General features: G+C 52.9%; 1 protein-coding gene across 1 annotated transcript in view; it reads left to right on the top strand.

Annotated features, from left to right (window-relative positions):
- VWF (von Willebrand factor) overlaps positions 1–13980 on the top strand; it is a 128449-nt gene that overhangs the window by 49424 nt on the left and 65045 nt on the right. Inside the window, exons 14-18 of the mRNA XM_061124740.1 lie at positions 2102–2297; positions 2919–3134; positions 9036–9276; positions 10806–10900; positions 13538–13698. Coding sequence (XP_060980723.1) covers positions 2102–2297; positions 2919–3134; positions 9036–9276; positions 10806–10900; positions 13538–13698 — 909 coding nt within the window. The remainder of the gene's footprint in view (positions 1–2101; positions 2298–2918; positions 3135–9035; positions 9277–10805; positions 10901–13537; positions 13699–13980) is intronic.

Below are 13980 nucleotides of genomic sequence, written 5' to 3'. Positions count from 1 at the left end.
TGGCAGTTGGGGACTCCCGCTCCCCACCAAGGCAGTGGGATGAGGTGGGGTGAAAGAGAAGCTGCCAGTGGCTCCCTGGGTGAGGTATGAATCCCACCGTCCAGGCAGTGGGGTCGTGCCGGCTGTGAGGCGGCCTTAGAGCAGAGGAGAAAGGGTTCTGACAGTTTTCACTTGGTCAGAAGTGCCCCTGAGGTTTATTCCAATCAGCAAATAGCTGGCGCATTCTCCCCAAGTCCCCGATCCTGGACAGTGTAGGCCTGGCTTCCACGGACACGTCCACCCTCCTAACCCTTTGCTGAGCAAGCCTCCGAGACGAGTCCCAGGGACGGAAGGAGGCATTTGTAGAGAGCAGGGGGTGGTGGAGAAGGCAGGCCTGGTGGGTGAACAGGGGCAGCTTGAGGGCCTTGGGGCCTGAGAACCAGGAGGGAAGAGAGACGGTGCTGGGATGTGGGCGAGGGGACGGGCGCCTCCCCAGCTTCGCCGGGGCTGGCGTCCAGAGGAGCGCCTGGCTCACTCACAGATCCGCCCAGACACTGTCCAGCCATTCACTCACCGAGCGCACCGCCGAGGTTACAGCAGTGACACAGAACAGACCCGAATCCCGGCTTCGTTTAGTTTAAATTCTAATGGAGGCGAACGGACAATAAGCAGAACCAAGGAAACTGTGTCTCGTGTTAGGAGGTGATGCACCCGGGGGGAGGAGAGATACAGCGGGGGAGAACCAGGGGGTGCCAGGTGGGGGGACCGACATGTTCAGTGGGAGCTCAGGCAAGGGCGGGTGCCTGACGTGCCAACACTTGCTGTTTGCCAAGCAAACAAGGAAACGTTATTCCATCTTCCTTTTTATGAATGATATTAACTTGGGTCCATTGTACATACGTATGGGTCTGAAACCCTCATGAGATTGTTCATCCTGAGTCTTGTCGAGTTGGAGATGGAAGCTGGAAGGGGCTCCAAAAGATGACCCCGCAGAGCCGGCCCATCCGGGTGTCAGAACACAGGAGGTCCCGAAGCCACAAGTGAACTCTGGGGCTTCCCAGGTGGCTTTGGTGGTAAAGAACCCGCCTGCCATTGCAGGAGACATAAGAGACTCGGGTTTGATCCCTGGGTCGGGAAGATCCCCTGGAGGAGGGCATGGCAGCTCACGCCAGTATTCTTGCCTGAAGAATCCCATGGACAGAGGAGCCTGGCGGGCTACAGTCCATGGAGTTGCAAAGAGTCAGACACGACTGACTGAAGCGACTTAGCATTCAGGCAAATTGCAGAGCAGGGGTCAGGGCCACCAGGGGGTCCAGGCCTCTGCTCCAGTTTGAACTAAGATCCCCCCAAAAGAGATGGGCAGATGACTCCAGCCGTACCATGGACCCCCACATCCCTCTGAATGTGCACCCCAGGCTCAGAGCATGGAGAATGAGCACATGCCAGTGGCCTGCACCCCTCCTGATCCCCTTGCAGGCCGCCCCTGGGTCCTCGCTGATCCCCACCGCCTACCTCTTTGGATCATGACTGCAACCCCTGGGGTCCTCTTGGACTCATGGCCTTTTTTCCTCAAAGATGCCCAGTGACTGAGTCAAAATCTAGACACTAGGAAGGAGTATTTATTTTTGGTCACGCAGTGTATGTTCTGAGAAAACTTGGGCCATAAACGCTCAGCCTGCTTCTCCCACGTGTGTGACAGAGATAAGTGTGCAAGAAAGGGGGGCTAGCTATGCACTGTGTTTCCCTGGCCATGTCCTCTGATGGCCAGGGTGGCAGAGCTCCGCCCATTGCTGGGCCCAGCTCTGTGACCTCAGGTGAGTTGCTATCCCTCTCTGGGTCTCAGTGTCTGGTCTTTAAGTGAGGGGATCATCTCTGAATTGCTTCCTAGAGGACAGGTCTTTGATTCTAAAGATTTAAGAACGGGATGAACTACTGGTAACTGGTTAACGGATACCACGCTTCGGGTTTTTAGTTTCTTTTGCAGCCCAGAGCTTAGCTGTGATGTATTAAATTCATATTTATTCCCCCCTCCGGGGGACCTTTTTTTGATGAAAACCATCTCATGAGGGCAGGGAAGCTGTGGCTGCTGGGGCGGCTGCTCCACGTGGTCTGTCCCCCGCAGCTGTCCCCGGTCTACGCCGGGAGGACTTGCGGGCTGTGCGGGAATTACAACGGCAACCAGAGGGACGACTTCCTGACGCCCGCGGGCCTGGTGGAGCCCCTGGTGGAGCACTTCGGAAACTCCTGGAAGCTGCGCGCAGACTGCGAGGACTTGCAGGAGCAGCCCAGTGACCCCTGCAGCCTCAACCCGCGCCTGAGTACGTGAGCCCCGAGATCCCCGAGTTCTAGTGCATTCCAGGGATGGGGTGCCCACCGTGGGGGAGGGGACCCCCAAATCCTTGGGATCCCCCTTGTTCCAGTGCGTTTCCTGGATGGTTCGCCCATGGTGCCGGGGTTGGAGCCGGTGGGTCTTTCTTTTCATCCTCAGCATTTGATTATCTGGATCATTTATTCTTCAAAGTCTCTTTATCGAGCACCCTCCGTGGGCCACACCCTGGGAAAGAAAAGAATAGTCCACAGTTCTTCCCCTGGACCTTCTCACTCTGTCTGAGCAGCAATTACATTACGGGAAGATAGATGCAGGGGGCGGCCATCGGCAGATTGGTCTGCCTCAGCATCTGGGGCCTACATCAACCGCGCCCTCTTTCTCAACTCATCCGGGAACAGTTTTTTCCCTGGGAAATGCAGTTGATTGTGTATTGAAGCCAATCAGGAAAGAATATGGGCTGCAGAAGAAAAATCGCCACGGTTCCCAGACCGGAGAGAAGCTGTTTTTGCTGTTGGTTCTGCTGAGGCGGGCGAGGTCGGGGATTTTGGTCTGGGGGTCCGGGTGCGCGCGCCCGTGCGCGGTCCCGGACACGCCCCTCCCTTCCCCACAGCCAAGTTCGCAGACCAGGCCTGCGCGATCCTGACATCCCCCAAGTTCGAGGCCTGCCACAGCGCCGTGGGCCCGCTGCCTTACCTGCGCAACTGCCGCTACGACGTGTGCGCCTGCTCCGACGGCAGAGACTGCCTGTGCGACGCGGTGGCCAGCTACGCGGCGGCCTGCGCCCGGAGGGGCGTGCACGTCGGGTGGCGGGAGCCCAGCTTCTGTGGTGAGTGTCCTCCCCGTCTGCTGCCCCTGCAGGCCAGCCAGCGGGATCCGCTGGGATGCCCTCTGCTCTGGTCCAGTTCCGAGCACTGTCTCTGGTTTACTGCCCTGGGAAAGGAGCCCAGGGCATCTCCCATCCCTTACCTTTCCTATTTCCAAGAAGCACAGGGCGGTGGGGACTGGGGTCCCTGCCTGCAGAGATTTCTGAGGCTGCTGCTACCTAGTGTGGGATACACGTAGGGTGGGGGTGAGGAGCGAGTGGGTCCCAGATGCCCATGCGTTCCTGCATACCTAGAGGGTCTGATGAAGCAATGGGAGAGGCAGGTACCAGCTCTCTGCTTATATGTGTGCATGCTAAGTCGCTTCTGGGTTCAATCGCTGGGTTGGGAAGATCCCCTGGAGAAGGGAAAGGCTACCCACTCCAATATTCTGGTCTGGAGAATTCCATGGACTGTATAGTCCATGGGGTCAGGAAGAGTCGGCCGCAACTGAGCAACTTTCATTTTCACTTCAAGTCGCTTCTGTTGTGTCTGACTCTTTGCAGCCCTTTGCATGAATATCTGGCCTCAGAGATGAGTAACTGGGAAAAGGAGTATTTTAATAACTTTCTGAGATAACTGTGGATATATTCTTGTTTGATCTTCCTCCTTGTGTGTGCTCAGTCATGTCCAACTCTTTGCGATCCTATGGACTATATAGGCCAGGCTCCTCTGTCCATGGAATTTTCCAGGCAAGGATGCTGGAGTGGGTTGCCAATTCCTCCTCCAGGGGATCTTGACCCAGGGATCGAACCTGCATCTCGTATGTCTCCTGCATTGGCAGGAGGGGTCTACCACTAGCTCCACCTAGGAAGCCGGTCCTCTGCTTATAACTTCAGGTAAACCTTGGAGCAGTCCCTGCCCACAGCTCCGGCACTGTGTGAAGTCGTGTAAAGTAGAATAAGGTCCAGACGACCTGAGAGCCTCACCAGTGCTGTTAAAGGCCTGGCATCTGAGCTGGTGTGTGCCCCGCACCCTGGTCCCTGGTTGGTTGTTACTGTTGCTCTGGGAACATTTGCCCAGTGCCCTGCATGGGCAGGCAGTCACAGTGCTATAGGGCCTGGACCTTCCTGTTTGAGGCTGAGGTGGAAACTGCCTCCCTTACTAGGTGTCACACTGAGCTCACACTGAGCAAGAGCATAGTTAGATTAAGGCAGGGGCAACCAAGGAAGGCTTTCTGGAGGTGGTGCCCTTGATCAGCAGTCCCTGGGTGGGGAGGATCCCCTGAAGGAGGGCATGGAAACCCACTCCAGTATTCATGCCTGGAGAATCCCATGGGCAGAAGAGCCTGCTGGGCTACAGTCCATGGGGTCACAAAGAATCGGACATGACTGAAGTGACTTAGCATGCACACGCATGCGCTTGACCAGGCTTTAAAAAAGGCACTTTCTTGATGGAGAAAAGTTGTTTCTGATGGTGGAATAATAGTAGTGATGTAGAAGTGAAGGCATTGAAGGAGGATATGGTCTAGTGGACACTGATTTATAGGGTGAAGTAGATGTATTTGGAGACATAAATGTTGGCGGTTCTGACAGAAACAGGAAAATAGGAACTACAAAACACAGTAAAAGGACTTAAGAACACATATTTGAAGAGAAGTTTAGATTTAGGGGCTCTAGAAGTATCATTGTTTAAGCAACCTTATAAAAATGAGTTTAAGTGTGATTTGATTTTAAGCGACCTTATGAAAGAAACAGAGACAAAATGAGGAACACGTGTTTAGGAACAAGTATTTAGATGTGTGCAGTTGTGCCCCCGTCCCACAATCCCTGGGGTGTCACAGGCCAGCAGCCAGGAGAACTGAGGCTGAGACCTCACTGGCAGTTGCTTTGAGCCCTTCACTTCACCCTCCAAAATCCTTATCAGCGTTTGCTGTTTAGAAATTGGGAGACATGATCTGGAGTAAGTGGTGTCTGATTGTGAACATGCTTTTAAAACAGTTTGGTGTTCTTTTCGTGAGCTCCAAAGAGCTCCAGTACCACAGTTCTTTATATCTCAGGGCAGAAAAGAATTCAGCGAGAGGCCAAGTGGTAGATAAGAAGTGATTTATTAGAATAGGACATTTGTGAGGTTGTACATGTGGGTGCGTGAGAAATGCCACGTCCCGAGAACTTACAGGGCTGCAGTTGTATAATCAAAGGAAAAGTGGGGAAGGGGGAGAAGACCTTCTCTGTCTTTTTTGAGTAGACGTCATGCTTCCAACATCAGCTCCTCCTCCAGGTTGAGCAGGTGAGTTTTCTTGTCCCTACATGGTCAAGCTGGGTCCACAAATTGTTGTGGGTGCAGATAGCATGTCCTAGGGATCATTAACTTGCTGAGCTCACGGGGCAGGATGTGGGTTTCATGCCAGCATTGTTTATTGTTTGGAAACATGTCTCCTGTTTCTGTCTCATGGTTTTGTTGCTAAGCAAGCCTGCTTGGTTCTGTGGTTAAGCAAACCTGCCCTCTGAGTCATCATTAACTTACAGGGGTCTCCATGTTTTTTCTACCTACAGTCCCCTAGTGGGATTAACTACTGTATCACCTCCCTGTCCCTTCACTGTCCCTGTCACCTTGATCGTCTGCCGACGTTAGACGCTACGCATTATCCCTGTGCTGAACTGCCCGAGGGATTTCCTCCTTTAGGACAGTCCCCCAGAATGCCGAGGGCTTAACCAAACAGTCTTTAAACTCTTAGGAGCGGCTGTTCTTAACCCCCACCCAGAACAGAACAAAAAGGGGATGGGCCAACTCCACAGCAGCAGGCGCTGACCTTTGGTTAGAGTTTCCTGGCTCCTGAGGCTCCGTGATATGGCAGGAAGTGCAGGTAGTGGGAAGACCCCATCCCCGGAGACTTTAAAAAGAAAAATTTATTTATTTAGGCTACGTCAGTCTTTTTAAAAATATTTATTTGGTTGCTTTGGGATCTTCTTTGTCTCAGGCAGGATATTTCACCATGGTGCATGGATTTTCCAGTTGGGGCACACGGGCTCAGTGGACCATTGAGATTTGTAACCACTGGACCACCACGGCAGACCCTGTCCCTGGAGACTTTTAAGGACAAGAGGGATCTGTCTTTATGAGCTGAACCAGAGAAAACCAGCCAGGTGGTCTTCCTGGGTTGTCTCTCTGAGGCCCGAGGAAGGAGGGGGCAGGATGCCTGGGTTCCTCCTCCATCCTGCACCTCATTTTCCCTTCCTGAGAAATAAGCAGAATCTCTAAACCACTAACTCTGTCCCCAAGAAGAGGCCACACCCACTGGGGACTCTCTTGCAGCAAGACCCGAATGTGTAGCTACTTTACAAGGTGAGAGTCCTGAGAAGCAAAACCACTTTTTTTTCCCCCTTGGAAATTGGTTGTGTTTCCTTTGGAAAGACAAGACCCCAGGCTCCTGGCAGGCAGGGACCAAGTCTTACCGTCTCTGCATCCCCCAGCCTAGCAAAGCCCCTCCCACGCCCCTTGCCTCGGACACACGGTCAATACGTGTTAAACAGATGATGTTACTTCTGGGGAAGAAGGAGACATTTAATACAGCTGAGCCGGCTTTTCAGAGGAAAAAGCCTTCTCAGCTTAGCTCCTTCTGATTGGGTGAAATGTGCCCTTATAGTCATAGGTTCAGTGGATTGGGACGCCCATCTTTAGAACCCAACCTGTCCCATCTTAGGGCTTCCCAGATGGTAACAGCGGTAAAAAAATCCACCTGCCAATGCAGGAGACACAAGAGATGCAGGTTCGATTCCTGGATTGGGAAGATCCCCTTGGAGAAGGAAATGGCAACCCACTCCAGTATTCTTGACTGGGAAATCCCATGGACAGAGGAGCCTGGCGGGCTGTAGTCCATGGAGTTGCAAAGAGTCGGGCACAACTGAGCGAATCACGTACGCATGTCCCATCTTAATCCACCTTTGCTCTAAATATTCATCCGATGACCCAATGTCTCTGCTGGTTTGGAAAAAGGTCTGTGTCTCACATGGTTAAAGCCCCTCCCCTCCCAGCTTCCCTCAAACAGCAGGCCCACCCGGGGCAGTTGTTGGTGGGGGGGCACCCCGGCTTAGGCATTTCTGAGGTTCACGACCAGGCTTTCCCTTTGGAGCTTCCCTGGGACACAGCCAGCAGGTTTCTGCTGGAGAACTGGCTTCTAGCAGGCAGCGATGGGCTCTATGATCCTGGGAGGGGTGTCCTCAGGGTGAGCTTCTTATTTCTTGGATGATAGCTGATCAGCAGCAGGAAAGCATCTTGAAAGAGCCAAGTGCCCCTCAACACCAACCTCCCTCCCCCACCACCAGTCAAGAATTCCATCATCCGGGAGCTTGTGAGAGGACCATGAGCTCAGACAGTGGGCTGAATCCTGGCTGGGACCCTCGAGTGCTGGGTCCTCTTAGGTCTGGAGCCTGCAGAGCTCGGGCTGCGTTTCCCCTTTATCAGGAAGGCAGGAAAGCAGCAGACAATCGCCACCTGCCAGGCATGACTCAAAACTCCCTCAACCGTCACAGCCACCCAGATGGATGTTGCTTTTATATTCCAGCGAGGACACTGCTGACTAGAGGCATGGCTGGGACTTGAACCTGGGAACTTGGTGTTCAGCGCCCACTCTCATAGCAGTTTTACGTTTCTATGTGGGAGAGGCCAGGAAGGGCAACGGCTGTGGGGAGGTGGGTGCTGCCCACTTTGAGCGCCCCAGCTGTTTGTGACTGGCACATCCCCAAAGCCTGGCTCCTAGGGGACTGTTTTCTTTTAGAGCATAATGGTTAAGAGCATGAGCTTTGGGGGTGTCACAGAGAGCTGGGTTCAAATCCTGCCTCAAGGACTTCTCTGGTGGTCCAGTGGCTAAGACTCAGAGCTCCCAATGCAGGGGGCCTGGATTCGATCCCTGGTCTGGGAACTAGATCCCATATGCTATAACTAAGACCCAGTGCAGCCAAATAAATTAAAAAAAAAAAAATCTTGCCTCGGCCTCTTCCTGGAAGGCAGGTCCCTGATGGGTCACTAAGCTTAAGTTTCAGGTTTCTTACCTCTGGTGGTGGGATTGTGGGTTCTCACTCATTGAGAGGCACCAAAGGCATAAAATCTCCGTGAAGAGCAGGGTATCCAGTAGGTGCTCAGTTAAGGGAGCTGTCATTGTTTTTATCATCAAGGGAGAGATGCCCTCGCCCATCCCTGCCAGGTCTTTTTTCATTATTTGTTGTTCAGTCGCTCAGTCGTGTCCGACTCTTTGTGACCCCATGGACTGCAGCACGCCAGGCTTCTCTGTCCTTCACCATCTCCTGGAGTTCGCTCAAACTCATGTCCATCGAGTCAGTGATGCCATCCAACCATCTCATCCTCTGTCGTCCCCTTCTCCTCCTGCCCTCAATCTTTCCCATCATCAGGGTCTTTTCCAATGAGCTGGCTCTTCACATCAGGTAACCAAAGTATTGGAGCTTCAGCATCAGTCCTTCCAATGAGTATTCAGGGTTGATATTTACAGCCCTAAAATCTACTGGGATTTCTACTCTGTCCCAGGCTCTGAGAATTCAGAGATGACCAAAGCATGGTCCCCCTAGTTAGGCAGAGGCGAAAGCACGTACTTCTGTACATGAGTTCCCCACAGTCATTCGTGGGGTTCCTGGCGGTCCTGTGGTTAAGACTGTGCGCTTCCATTGAAGAGGGTTCCATCTCTGATCAGGGAACTAAGATCCTGTATGCAGCTAAAAAAGAGAAAAAAAGAAGAACAGACAACTGTGAGCATAAAAACACACTTTTGCTCCTGGTGGGAAGAGAAGGCGGTGGCCATACAGATACAATTGGGGGTCTTAGAGGCAGCGGGTGGGACTGCTGGTCCTAGAACCACAGTCCTGCTCATCTTAACGTTTCCACTGAGTCTGTCCTTGCCCCACCCTCTCCCCCAGCACTGAGCTGCCCATCCGGCCAGGTGTACCAGCAGTGTGGGACCCCCTGCAACCTCACCTGCCGCTCACTCTCCCACCCGGACGAGGAATGCGCCGAGGTCTGTCTGGAGGGCTGCTTCTGCCCGCCGGGGCTCTTCCTGGACGAGACGGGGTCCTGCGTGCCCAGGGCCCAGTGCCCCTGTTACTACGACGGTGAGATCTTCCAACCCGAAGACGTCTTCTCGGACCATCACACCATGTGGTGAGTCGAGCAGCGGGACCGGGGACTCCGGGAATGGCAGGGCTGGGAAATGGTCCTCCGAGTCCTCCATTTCGTGGATGGGTACACTGAGGCCCAGCATTGCACAGCGAGTTGGGAGCTAAGCTGGGACATCACCCAGGCCTTCTGTCTGCCTTCCTGTGCCCGGCACTGGAGCTTCAGGCTGGCGGTGGGAGTCAGTCGTGAGCAGTAAGCCAGCTGTCAGACGTGGAGCCCCACTCCCCGCGTTAGTCAGTTTCCCTTTTCTAGAATGGGAGATGAGAGTGCTCCCTGCCAGCCTCCCCTTCAGCCTCCCTTCAGTGTTTTCAGGCCAAAGCATTTAAGTCAGAAGAACATGGAACGTAGTAGCATCGCCTCCCAAGGATATCACTGTCTCCACTTCTTCATGCTTTTCTTGAAAAAAAAAAAAAACAACCAAAAAAACCCTTCAGATCACACCTACTTCCTGCTTTTCTTCACCCAGGCCCTCGGGCATGGTCAGTGTCAGCAGGGCAGTCACAGTCAGAGAAGAAATTTGTAACAGAACATTTATAAATACCTCCTTGGCACTGGTTCTGTCCTGGGTCCTAGGCTAGAGATGGTGACCTAAAGATGAACTGGACACAGAGTGGGCCTCAAAGAAGCTGACCGTCTACAAGGGAAACCAGCTGAAATGTCCTGGTGATGGAAAATTTCAGACACTGGAGTGGGGAGAGTACTATCAGGAGCCCTAATGCATCTAGTCTAGGCTTCCCTGATTATGACCTCTTTGCTGTTCTGAGTTTTAAAAAATTAAAAAAAAAAAAGTTTTTTTTATTGAGATGTAATTCACACACAATAAAATTTCTCCTTTTTGGTATACAGAGATATAGATTTTTACAAATGTGTATATCATGTAACTACTGTCACACTCAAGAAACAGAATGCTTTCATCACTCTGCAAAATTCTTCCGTGCCCTTTTTTAGTCAATCCTTTACTCTCTCTCTGGGCTTCCCTGGTGGCTCAGATGGTAAAGAATCTGCCCACAGTATAGGAGACCAGGGTTCGATCCCTGGGTTGGGAAGATCCCCTGGAAGAGGAAATGGCAACCCACTCCAGTATTCTTGCCTGGAGAATTCCAGGGACAGAGGAGCCTGGCAGGCTACAGTCTATGCGGTCACAAAGGGTCAGACATGACTGAATGACTGGGCTGTAATATTCAAGGCGTTTCTCTCTGGGACCTTGCAACAACACTGTTAGGCAGGCAGGCCTGGCTTTTTCAGTAGGAATTTGAGGCTTAGAGATACGATCGCTTTCCCAAGCCACCCAGCAACTGGCTGGAACCCAGGGACTCCTGAACTCTCCCTGGTACGTGGAGAAGGGACCGTTGAGTTTGGTGACCAGAAGGTCCTGGTGGCCCTCCTGTTCTGTAGTGGGGTGAGCAGCTGCGTTTCAGATGAATGCCGGGCTGGGAGCCGGGCTGGAGGGGACAGAGCGCCTTGTGGGAGGCGGGGAGTCCTTCCAAGTGAGGCTGTGACCTTCGTTTCTGCAGCTACTGCGAAGACGGCTTCATGCACTGCTCCACGAGCGGAGCCCCGGGGCGCCTGCTGCCTGAAGCAGTCCTTGGCAGCCCCCCATCCCGCCGCAGTGAGTACTGCTCGCCACGAGCTCCCCACTCCCTCTGCCCAGGCGGGGCGGGCGAAGGGGCTGGCTGCATTCAGGCGTGTGTTTGGGTGGGTGACCTCCAGGCCTTTGCATGTGGACATCCCAAGTATCGAGGCAGGAGGAGTTTAATTTTGTGATGAGGAAAGACTGAATTGCCTGTAGGATGGACCAGCGAGATCTTGCTTCTGCCCACGGGAACCTTAACCCAGGGAGCAGCTGTGGGTGTGCTGGCCACTTTGATTGTGGTCAACACCGCCCTCCTCCGATGGCCTCTCTATCAAGGGACATGCTGACCAGGACACCTCTTTAGAAAGCTTCTCAGAGGGATTTGAGAGAGGAGTCTGAACCTGGTGCTTTGGTGTGAAGGTCGTAATTGATGCTGTGCTGTTTAAGGTTGAGACCCAGGAGAGAGAAGAGCCTGACCTGGGGCTGGTGGGACCACGTTCACATTTACGGAGCAGGGTCCTCGTGGGATTCCAGGCAGATTGTCATCCTTGTGTAGAAAGGACCCCCTAGGAGGAGGAGGTGGGATGTCTCTAGACAAGTTGTTCTTTGGTTGCTAAGTCGTTTCGGCGCTTGTCTACCCTATGGACTGCAGCACACCAGGTTCCTCTGTCCTCCACCAGCTCCCGGAGTTTGCTCCAATTCTTGTCCATTGAGTCAGTCATGCCATCCACCCATCTCCTCCTCTGTCACCCCCTTCTCTTCCTGCCCTCAATCTTTCCCAGCATCAGGGTATTTTCCATTGAGTCTGCTCTTTGCATCATGTGGCCAAAAGTATTGGAGCTTCAGCTTCAGTATCAGTCCCTCCAATGAATATTCAGGACTGATTTCCTTTAGGATTGACTAGTTCGATCTCCTTGCTGTCCAAGGGACTCTCAAGAGTCTTCTGCAGCACCACAGTTCAAAAGCATCAATTCTTCGGTGTTCAGCCTTCTTTATGGTCTAACTCTCACATCCATACATGACTACTGGAAAAACCATAGCTTTGACTAGAAGGACCCTTGTTGGTGAAGTGATGTTTCTGCTTTTTAATACACTGTCTTATATGGGCTATTTTCAACCTCTTCTTCCTGCGTCTCACTTTGCCTGAGACCCTCCCTCTGACCCAGCTCTGTGACCGCGTTTGTTTTCCGAGGGCCCTGGTGGGGAGCCTGCCCTCTCCCTCTGCATGGCTGGCTGGTTGTGGAGCATCTCGGCCTGGATTCGAAACACGCGGGCGGCTCACCAGTTGTCAGAACTTAGGACCTTGTCTTAGTTTGTTTGGGCTGCGTTAACAAAATACTGCAGACTGGAGGCTTATAAACAGCAGACACTTACTTCTCACAGTCCTGGAGGGTGGAGATTCGAGAGCAGGGTGCCCGCGTGGTCAGGTGAGAACCCGCTTCTGGGTCCTCACTGTGTCCTTGCATGGTGGAAGGGGCAAGGGAGCCCCATGGTGTGTTTCCTTAGGATGCTAACCCCTTTCATGAGGGATGATTGGTCACCCACCCTCATAACCAATCTCCTCCCCCAACCCTTGCCTTTTAACCTCCTAACCTTTGGGGTTTAGGATTTCAGCATGTGAATTTTGGGGGACACAACCATTCAGTCCATAGCGGACCTCAAGGTCACTGCATCCCTCTGCCTCTTTCCTCCTCCTGCTCTCTCTCATTGAAGCATTTCCCCCACTACTTCACCCCTCTGGGCTACATTCTGCCTCTTAGGTCTTTCATATCTCTCTTGCCCAGAGTCTTCTTGTCTAGTCAATGGAGGGTATCTTTTTTCAAAGTCAGGGAACTCCTAGAATTTCATGTGCTTTGGAAAAATCATTTAACCTCTTAGGGTTTTAGTCTCCTACAGACGTTTCCATATAAAAATGAGGCTGGAAATTCTGACCTTCTTACCCATATGAGGTAGTAAATACTGTATATGTACGATACAAATACAATCCAGTGCATCAGGGTTTTTGAAAGACAGGCGCTGTATCAGTCATCTGCTGCCATCATTTATTCAATCATGCAGTGATACTAATTGTCAGGAAATGTATCAGTGGACAAGGCAGATATTGTGCCCCGCCCCCATCTAGTGCATCAGATGGTGATGTCAGGCGGCGATCAGGTGGAGAGTGACAAAGCGGGAGTGGGGGACAGGTAGGAAGGTCCAGGGATGGAGTGTTCCAGCCTTAAATGGAGGGGCTGGGATGGTTGGGGGCCGGGCAGAGGAGGACATGTGAGCAAAGCCCCCTTTAAAGTTCTTGTGATTAAGCTAATTTTAGGAATGATTGTTTTGGGGCAAGGGTTCCTTTTTAGCACCTGACTAATCCTGGCTCTGGACGTTTCTGCGGCGTGTCCTGATTCAGTGTAGCGGGCAACAGCAGGGTTGGGGGGTGAGGACCACGGGCCATCGGAGGGGCTGCTGAGCCCAACAGACGTGCCTTCCGTGTGGGCAAAGGTCAGAGGTCAGATGCGTAGATGAGGCTGCTGCCCAGGGCCCGGCTGGAGGTCAGGCAGTGCTGTGTCCCAGGGCGCGGACAGCCTGAGCCTCTGGGGTGGAGTGAGTGCATGCAGGGGACGAAGGGCAGGGTAGACGGCAGGCCTACTCTCCCCTCCTCTGATCTGTGGTTTTCCTGACTCCAAGGCAAAAGGAGCCTGTCCTGCCGACCCCCCATGGTCAAGCTTGTGTGCCCTGCTGACAACCCGAGGGCCGAAGGGCTCGAATGCACCAAGACCTGCCAGAACTATGACCTGGAATGCGTGAGCACGGGCTGCGTGTCCGGCTGCCTCTGCCCCCCGGGCATGGTGAGAGCCCAGATTTTGTTTTTTCTTCTTTCCCGTGAAGGATCAACAAAAGTGAGGGGATTGCTCTAGAAAAGTTCCCAAGCCTTTTTGTTCAAAAATTCTTGAATGGACCACCTGTGTTTAAATTAGACTATTACTTGCTTCCACCACGAGGTGGCAGCAAAGCACAGTCCAGTGCCCGTCTCTCAGCCTCCAGCCAGGCCTGGACACAGTCTCCAGGCAGAGCCTAGACACAAGCTTTCAGCACCTCCTGCCACTCTGGAGGAGACCAAGGAGAGAAAA

This window comes from Dama dama, chromosome 22 (assembly GCF_033118175.1).
Source record: "Dama dama isolate Ldn47 chromosome 22, ASM3311817v1, whole genome shotgun sequence".
Classification (NCBI taxonomy): domain Eukaryota; kingdom Metazoa; phylum Chordata; class Mammalia; order Artiodactyla; family Cervidae; genus Dama; species Dama dama.
The sequence above is the reverse complement of the archived record's forward strand: the minus strand, read 5'-3'. Positions and strand labels throughout refer to the sequence as shown.